A 9,793-nucleotide genomic window follows, 5' to 3' on the forward strand; every position below is an offset into this window, starting at 1 on the left:
TAAGACAGGAGACAACCATCAAGTCCATTAGCTGTGTGGATCAGATCACACTGTGCTGAATACTGTGACTCCATCTCCTTATGAAAAAAAAATCAGCTCAGTAAGTTGAGAGCAGCAAAGGCTGTAACAGACAGGGCCTATCAAAGTAACGGTAGGGCAAAGCTACACCACTTTGCCCTACCGGGTGATGGTGTCATCTGACACCTATTGCCCTCATCATTTGGCTTATAAAAAACCAAGGCTACAGGACCTGCATGAGTTTGCTGTACATCTGACACATACCGTAAAATGTCTGGTGCATATCCATTTTGTGCCACAATTTTCCCATGGTATGAGACAGATTCAGGCAAAAGCCAGGAAGGACCATGAGTCACATGAAATTACCTTTGCCACAGAAAATAGATCAGTACATGAACAACCCCACCAGGACAGAAAATACAGAGCTGCCTTGTTGGTGCTTTTTTGTTTTGTCAGACCGAATCAAGAGCTCATTCAACCTCCTGGCTAAAACCACATTTGTAAGGAAGATCACCTTTCTGATTAGAACTGTAAAGGGGATGATATATACGTAGTATATTAGCTCAAAGAACCATATGAGTGTCTGATGTGCTACGGAGGAAATGTCACATAGCTAGGGGTACAAACAGAGACACAACCTGCAGGTAATGTTTCAGCTATTGGAGACAGGTCACCAGGCCCAAAATACTGCCCAGCTCTACCACTTCAAATTTAAGGGTGTTAGGCCTGGCCCACATTCTGGCAAATTAGGGGGGGGGGGATGAAGCCTCACACATCAGATAGCCTGAGAAGCACATCTCTCACATTTTTAAAGGCTTGAATTTTAAGGACAGACTCAAATAAGTAAGTTTAGGCCCTTGAAAATGACTGTCAATACAGTGAGCAGATTTCAATCTACTGACAGGTTTTCACGACAAGTATTAAGTGCAGGAGTTACCTAGTCCCTTATAAACTTCACTAAAGACATGGAAAGAGGGAAGCATCTGACTACCATCAAAGAGTAAATCTTCATAAGGTATATGAAAAGGAATACTGTATATACTCATGTATAAGTCTAGACATTTGAGTCAAAAATTGACCCAAAAAACCTGGGTCAGCTTATCCACGGGTAAATGCAAGTGCTGTACCTTAACTCAAAATAGGAGCCATCTCCCTCTCTAAGTAGAGTGGCAAAAGGTGAGAGCTTAGTTGATCCTGGGAGAACATAAAAGAAGCACCAACCCCCTCTACTCTCTCAATATGGTGCCACTTCTGGCCTTTTTGAATGCTTGGAAAGGAAAACAGTAGCATTCTTTGGCATCATTTTCCTTTCCTTCATTCTTTATATCCTTTGTTGCATGCCCTTAAGTTTTACCCTCGACGTATACATGGGTCATATCAAATTTCATAACTGTAGCCCCAAAGCCTGCCCTTGACTTATACATGAGGTCGACTTATAGTCAAGTATATACAATATATCTCACAAATTTGAAAATACAACAGACAATACAAAGCAGCCTTGCTTTGTATTAATTCCATGTATAAAGAGACTGTTCTATTCAAACCAATGATCATCAGGCCAATGATCCACCCCGATCAGGAATATCAGTCCCTTTTGCTTATGAATTACAAGCTCTGATCACTTGGTACTTAGGCACAGTTTCTTTTCCTGCTTTAGTAAATTAAACACTGTATGATAGAATCATAGAGTTGGAAGAGACCACAAGGGCCATCCAGTCCAACCCCCTGTCATGCAGGAAATCCATATCAAAGCATCCCCGACAGATGGCCATCCAGCCTCTGCTTAAAGACCTCCAAGGAGGGAGACTCCACTACACTCCGAGGGAGTTTGTTCCACTGTCGGACAGCCCTTACTGTCAGGAAGTTCCTCCTAATGTTGAGGTGGAATCTCTTTTCCTGCAGCTTGGATCCATTGTTCCTGGTCCTGTTCTCTGGAGCAGCAGAAAACAAGCTTGTTCCCTCCTCAATGTTTAAACTCCTTCAAATATTTAAACTGTAACTTGAAATGTCACAAATCAAAACAGGCATTTTACAAATGAGTTACTTCATGGTTAACAACTGGTAGCTTGTTTTCTTGAGGAGGAAAACATTCAATGAAGATCCATTCTAAAGCCTGTTTCTTGCATGTGTACAGACTACTGCACAGATTCTCACAAACACACCCATGTGGGGAAAAAATCTGCTGCATATGGCAATCACAGGCATATGGTAAATTCAATCTGTCCCCATAATCTCTCTTTCAAACTGTATTTCAGGCTGTTATAGAAACTCTAAAAATCACTGAGGAGCTACTATATTTAGTACATATTAAACAATGAAAACAGCTAATGGTCCCCTCCTAATATGACAAAAAGGGAGAGGGAGATTAAAAAGAAGCTAATAGGCTGCAAGGTATAATACTATTTATACAACACTGGACATGTGTGGGTTGGACTAATAATCTCCTACTGAATGCTGTCTGCGTAACACATGGCTCAGGCTATTCCATACCCTCAGAGTTATCTGATTCTTTTGGTTCATTCTAAATATATAACATACATAATCTATGTAAGATTACAACATCTTTACATAACATTTAAAAAAACCCTCTCTTATCCCCTAACAGTTCACATTACCACAGAGTTAGACAAATGAAAAGAAAGTAATGAGGTTGTAAAACAAATTTGTAAGTTAAATACAAGAGACTAGTGTGGTATAGTGGTTTAAGGACTGAACTACGACATCTGGAGACTAGGGTAAGAATCTCAGCTCAGCCATAGAAATCCAGTGTGTGGCCTTGGACAAGTCACACTCTCTGAGCCTCAGAAGAAGGCAAAGGAAAATTCATTCTAAGTAAATCTTGCCAAGAAAACCCTGGGATAGGGTTGCCAGAACTCGGAGACAACTTGAAGGCACTTAACAAGAACAAAGTTAAATATATGGCGTTTTGACATCAGCAGACATATACTATATGGAGACATGGAAATGGCTAGCCATGCTAGTCTGTTAGAGCAAAAATAAGGACATTTTGTACTATCTTGAACAACAGATTTGAAGAGTAAGTTTTTGTGGACTAACTAGAGTTTAGTTCAACAACTTTATCCAAAAAATCAGCTCTTCTCTAAAAAGGTTTATGCTGCATTATACGTGAGAGCCCCAATATAATAAAAACACCCTTTTTATTACCAATTATCTGTGAAGGCGGTCATATACATATTTGCATTAATTGAATATTTTCTTCTACAACCTCTACAGGCAGTTTCTTTCTTTCTTTCTTTCTTTCTTTCTTTCTTTCTTTCTTTCTTTGCTGAGCATAACTAAACTGTTCTGAATATCAAAATGTCCAGAATTAAAGCCAACTAGTTTTCTACAGTCTAGACCAGCATATGAAACAAATTAAATACTAAAAATGCCACTCAAAATTTGGCCTTAAAAATATAGCTGAATTTCTGCATTGGTTACATTAACAAAAAGCAACAACTAAGCAAAGCTTCAAATGAAAAATACTGCAATATCTGAGTGTGCACATCGGACGTATGAAAAGAAGGAAAGTAGTCATAGTCAACAGAAATGTAAAGTGAGATGTGGCTAGCAATGTTAAGCTTAAAAAACAGTAAGAGGTACAGTGTATAATAACCGATAATACTGAGTTTGTTACTATGATACACTGACAGTAAAAGCAATGTGTTTGCATATACAAGTTAGAGTGCATCGACTCTACAGAAGTAGTCCACATAAAGTAATCTCAATCGTTTTTTCTTTATGTCTACATATGACTGGCAGAAAGCTCTGCTTGGGCCCAGCATTCAAGTCAAGAAACACTGAAGTGCACAAACAAAACTGAAACTGTTTGACATTTCCTTCCTCCCCGCACCATACACTCCGAAGCCTAAACATTACTTGATACATTCTATTTCCACACTTGCACATAACTGACCTGGCAACACATATGAACATGTTTTAAATAAGCCATGCACATACATATTTTCTTGCTCCTTTGCTTTCCTAAATATATTAAAGAAATCTTGCTGGTTTCCTAACACTATGGTGCCTTATGTAAGTGGAAAGATACTTACTTACAGACACGCACACACATACGCACACCAATTCTGCATTCCCACTGGAGTGCCTAATACAACATCCTTTTCTTTTATGGGAATCTCTTCAAACTCAGGAGCAGTTTGTCAGGGAGTATAGAGAAGGATGTCTTAGGAAAGCCCAGTTATCCAAGCAGAGCTCCACTGGCATATCTTTGATCTCACCCATTGTTTCCAATTTAAAACTTAATATAAGCTGAACAGAAATTGCTTCCTACATGCATCACGACTTGGAAAGGAGAGAAACTGTAATGTCATAGTTCTTCATTTCATTATATGGAGGGTGAATTATATAATAGTTACTCGGTTCACAAGAAAAGGCAACTCATGATTGTTTTAAAAAATTAATATTTTTATTGAAGGTAACTCATGATTTGATTACGCAAGCAAATGTTCCGTGTACATAGTTCCTTCTGCTTCTTTATCATATAATGAAACACTGGTTCTATTACATATTTCCTATTTCCTATAAGGCACATTAAGTTAAATGAATTCTTATTAAATTAAAACTTGCAAATGATGGGTTGTTTCTGAGGCATCAATCCACGCACCACTGTGTCAACAACCAAAGAAGCCTTGAGCCTGTGCATTGACAAGCAAGACATACAACAAAAGGTTCTAATAATGAGTACAGTCTGTTCAGTACCAGGGTCTCCATTCCATTTTCTAGTCTCACTCTCCTATTATAATTTTCAACAAGCAGCTTTGTTTGCTTTCTAAGCATCCTTAGTTCTTACTGGACTGATGAGAACACCTTTCCCAAGGGGTGATTTTGTTTGTTTGTTTGTTTGTTTTGTTTCTCTGGGTCTGTCAATACTTCCTCGCATCTTGCTCCTTTGGCCACATTACGACTGGCACTCGGAATTCAGATTGCAATAAGCAGTGAGTCAAATACATACTAGGCTAAACACTAGTTGTCCTGAAACTTAAGTTCAAAAACAGAGGCATGAACTGTGAATAAATGCCATATTATCAATATTTTAAAAAACCAAAATCTAAGACTCCTATAAGATTAGTTTAGAAATAAATTAGGAAGTATAATTCTTGCAAAAGACATACAGGAACTTCTTAGACTACAGCTAATGTTTATTCAATTTCAGTTTCTAACTTACTGTATTCTATCGTGGAAATTTGCCTTATGACAAATGAGGTGAGAACTGTAGGTCTGTTGTGTAGCATACACACTCATGTTTAGTTCTGCCTCTGGGAATCTTAAGATGCCAATGGTATTAATACAAGCAAATGACACAACTGCATGTTCAATTGCCTCTTGCCTTGCAACCATGAGGGAAAAACACTCATTGACATAAATTTCTGTCATTATATCTGCTTCTTTAAATTGTTCCTTAAGTTCCTTTCACAAACTCAGTCAGCCTTTAATAAGACATATACAGTGCACATACACAGTATTTTTTCCAAGAGGGAGACAAAGAACTAGTATATGAGGGGTGGTAGTTTCTGTGATATTATGTTTAAATTCAAAACTCTGCCACAGTCTTGATTTCCAGAACATTAACATCCTTGATGCATGCCTCAATTATCCTTTGTCAAACAAAAATCATACCAGACTAGGTGGTGTATCTTCATCTAATAAAATAACTTTCCTTTTTCCTAAAGGAAGAAAGCAGGAAGCACTGTGAATTTTACAAAGTTTGCTCCAACTGCTTTGCTATGGATAAGTTACATCTTCTTCTATGAATCGCATGTCAGTGTAATATATGGATAGTACATTGGAACAAGACTCAACCCATGAAACTCACTGCATAAACTTGGGCTAGTAACTCCTTCTCAGTATAATCTACTTTGTGAGACTGCTGTAAAAATAAAATGAAGAGGAACACAACCATGTATGCTGTCAAGAGCTTACTGGAGGAATGGCAGTATATAAATGGTAACTAATAAATAACACATACATCAACTAAAATTGTTTAGACTATTTCAAGTACAAAAATTATAACATTAATTCACTTGCAGAAGCATTTTAAAGTGTGTTTGAACAAGAACAATAATATTAAGAGATGTTCTTACCAACTGAAATTCTCTGCGTCTGTCATAGGCATGCTGGATACCACTATCTGCCCACAAAGCTTTTATTGCTGGAAGATACTGTAAAAAAACCTGGGTCTCCACCATCCCCTGCACTGCCACTCCTGAGCGAGTATCAAAGGCCATCAGCTTGTCACCATTTGTTTGGTTAGCAGGATTTCCCCAAGAAATATGAAGTTTCTCTCGAGCATCTACAAGAACTCTTACACCTACAACAAAATTGAAAGTATGCATTAGTTTCTAAGTACTTCTGGTATTGCATTAAACTGAGTAATCAGATTCTCTTAAAATGCAAAAAGTGATACATACATGCAAAGGCTTAATGTTTAGCTTTAAACTGTGACACTTAATAGATGAGAGAAAATAGTGCAATTTTTAATCTCCACTAATATGGATAGAAATGAACACCTTCCTTATCATTCTACAAGACCAATGTGGAACGAATGTATCAGTCAACTTACAAATGGATAGCCCCAGTGAATCAACTGAACTAATTCTATACCAGTTTAATTACATGAAAAGGTGGTCTTAGATTAATTGCCCTCACCACTTTCTACATAACCAGATCTTTAAAAGTTTTGACTTGCAGAACATCCATTCCACATATGCTCAAAATAACTGCCAGAACAGGGTATTAATCTTTAAAACTACAACTCTTTTGGAATGGATAACAAGGATGTCACATTTAGCAACATCAAAAAGTAGTAAACATAAAAATGAAAAGGTATCTGCTTCACCATGTATACCTTCCAAAGTTCCCTTCAAATAGTTTACATGCCAGCTGTATTGGCACTAATTTGGACTAAAAAAAATAATAATTATAAAATTAGCATATGGAGATGTAGTGATACCTGAAGAGACCCACTGAAACCAATGGGACACGTAAATTAGTCTACTCAAATATGTCTAGGTCTGGATATAACACCTTAATTCTATGACACACAGAGACAAGTTCCACATACTGTATTCATTTTTACCATAATCTTTCTTAAATGTAACTCCAAGCATTCTAAAATGTTGTCACTCTGATGTTGTTTGAGCTTATTTGCTCTTAATGGAAAATAAGTGATTTTGATTTGTTTTTGGTTTTATACTTGTAAAATAGTATGAAAGAGTTGCCAATTGGAAAGTATATTTAGATGTTTTTTAAGAATATTAACTCTGGATAAATTTAAGAATGTGTAACAACCCAGGTGGCTTCTCTTTCTTAACAAAGCAAGTCTTAATGTGCTATTACCATGAATAGTTGTCTATAGATTAAACATACCAATACACTTCTTTTTATTGTAGACATACATAATGCATACATAATTTTCAGGTTTAATAGCCCGTTAATTATAAACCTATATTCTGCATTTATTACTTGACACTGGATAGTTCTAATTCATACAGATTTCCTTGCCAGAAAATGCACAAAAAATAGAGCAAACTGTAAGGAAGTGGCAAGAGAAAACAAGATTGAACAGGTTTAAACTGTAATCTTAGACTGTACCATAATATGTCACTAGTTGTACCTCAAGCCAAACTCTATTTTTAAGGGTTTCTCTGTGTGTGTGTGTGTGTGAGAGAGAGAGAGAGAGCGCATATAAACTAGTTGATATCTGAGAGCCATTTAGATTGCTTGCTTCCTTGTCATAAGACAGCACAAAAGCACAATGCTACAGAAACACCAATTACTAGTAAAGTTCAGGACATATTTCTAGACTGCCAAGCAACCATTTGTAACATGACCACCATTTCTTTCTAGTTCTATAATTTTCAGTTCTCCATGCTTGTCTGGACAGTTTTGTGCAATTTCTGACTAGAGTAACAGTTCTATTCTGTTCTGTTCTGGGATATGCAATGGGTAGGTACATCATCCATTCAGCAACCGCTCATGGCTTTGGCCCTTTCAGCTCCTTCTCCTTCCAATACATGACAAGAGATAACAAATGCACCTCCAGACGTTTCAATTAAGGCCCTGTACAGATCGGCCTGAAAGGCTGCCCTGGGGGTTGAGCTGGGGCCTCATGTCCAGATACCTCCGTCCCAGGGTGCCATGATGCCACACTCCGCTCCATACGGCATGTGCTATCATGGTGCTCCTCTTCCACATGACACAGCACAGAACGAGCAACATATAGCTGTGCCTCTGCAGCTATGACACCCTTTTGAAGGCGCAAAAAGGGGCTGCTTTTTGTGGCTCCTTTTCACACCCCAAAAGGCTGGATCGGGGCTGCAGCGTGCAGTTGCCATGGCCTGATCCGGCTAAGTTTTCAAACCATGTAGTACAAACTTTATCATTCATGTTGTTATTGTGTGCCTTCAAGTCGTTGCCCACTTCGGGAGACCCCAAAGTGGATCTATCATGGGGTTTCCTTGGCAATTTTCTTCAGAGGGGGCTTGCCATTACCATCCTCTGAAGGAGAAAGAGTTTGACTTGCCCAAGGTCACCCAGTGGGTTTCCATGGCCAAGACGGGATTTGAACCCTGGTCTCCAGCGTCCGAGCCCAATGCCCAAAGCACTACACCACGCTGGCATTCTTCTCATTCACAGAATCATAAAAACTAAGCCTGGGTCTGTGGAACAACATGGGCCAAGAGGGAACCATCTTGAAGCGAGTGATGGCGGAGTGGGAGGCCAGGAAGGCTAGCTCTGAATACTGTACGCTGCCTGAAGTGCTGGACTCTCATTTGGGAAGGTTTAAAGAGAGGCTGGGTGGCCGTCTGTTCTGCGTGCTTTGACTGCGCCTTCTTCCTCCTGGGTCTCTCGACCATCCGCAGACACGACCCAGGCCCTCCCTGGGACTGATGGCCACCCAGCCTCTGGCTAAAAACCTCCAAACACGGAGGCCCCGCCACACTCGCAGGCAGAGGGCTCACGGCCAGGCAGCTCTCCTAAACTACAGTCCCCAGGGTTCCCTCGCACTGAGCCAGGGCAGCTGAGGCGCTCTCAAAGTGGGTTATGTCTGCTTGATTCCTGCCCCCTCTCACTCTTTGTCTGGCTCAAGGCTGTGGAATCCTGGGAGTTGGAGTTTGTTGTGGGGCCTTCCTTCTTTAAGCTCGCTCCGCTCTGGGCCCACAACAAACTCCAACTCCCAGAATTCCAGAGCCTTGAGCCAGGCCAAGAGCGAACGCGGAGTCCCCCTCCTCGGCCCGCTCCTCTGCGCTCACCCTTGATGACGTTGCTGTAGATGGTGGCCCTGAACTCCTCCCGGGCGGCGCGGTCCCAGTCCTGTCCGTGGATGATGCGCATCTGCTTGAGGAAGGTGCTCTTGCCGCTCTCGCCGGCGCCCAGCAGCAGGATCTTGACCAGCCGCTTGACGTAGGTCTTCTCGCGGTAGAGGCACTTGTCGATCTCCTTGGACTTGCGCTGCTGCTCGGCCTCGCTGCTGTTCAGCAGGCAGCCCGGGAAGCAGACCGCCAGCGGCGACCGCGACGGCAGGAAATCCGCCATCTTAGAGAGAGACACAGGAGCAGCGCTGCCAAGCCAGGGAGCGGCCGCCCCGGCCTTGGGACGCTCTGCGCCTGCGCCGAGGGGACGCCATTTTCCACCCCTCCCAGGAAACGGCCACGCCCCTTCCCTCCCGCGCGCGCCTAGGCGGGCACGTGACGCAAGGGGGCCTCCCGACCAATGAGGGAGCCGCGCTGCTGTCACGTGGGCTCGAACGCGG

The 9,793-nt window shown here is 41.0% G+C and overlaps 1 protein-coding gene across 1 annotated transcript in view; it reads right to left on the reverse strand.

The window, feature by feature from the left end:
* Positions 1 to 9,581, reverse strand: part of LOC149322376 (guanine nucleotide-binding protein subunit alpha-13) — a 47,926-nt gene extending 38,345 nt beyond the window's left edge. The window contains exons 1-2 of the mRNA XM_089540632.1: positions 9,294 to 9,581; positions 6,123 to 6,349 (exon numbers count right to left, since the gene is read on the reverse strand). Of these exons, the coding sequence (XP_089396758.1) occupies positions 6,123 to 6,349; positions 9,294 to 9,576 (510 nt within the window). The 5' untranslated portion in view covers positions 9,577 to 9,581. The remainder of the gene's footprint in view (positions 1 to 6,122; positions 6,350 to 9,293) is intronic.
* Between the last annotated feature and the right edge of the window lie 212 nt (positions 9,582 to 9,793).

This window comes from Sceloporus occidentalis, unplaced genomic scaffold, assembly GCF_023333645.1.
Source record: "Sceloporus occidentalis isolate IW3139 unplaced genomic scaffold, rSceOcc1.0.p SCAF_1, whole genome shotgun sequence".
Taxonomy (NCBI): Eukaryota; Metazoa; Chordata; class Lepidosauria; order Squamata; family Phrynosomatidae; genus Sceloporus; species Sceloporus occidentalis.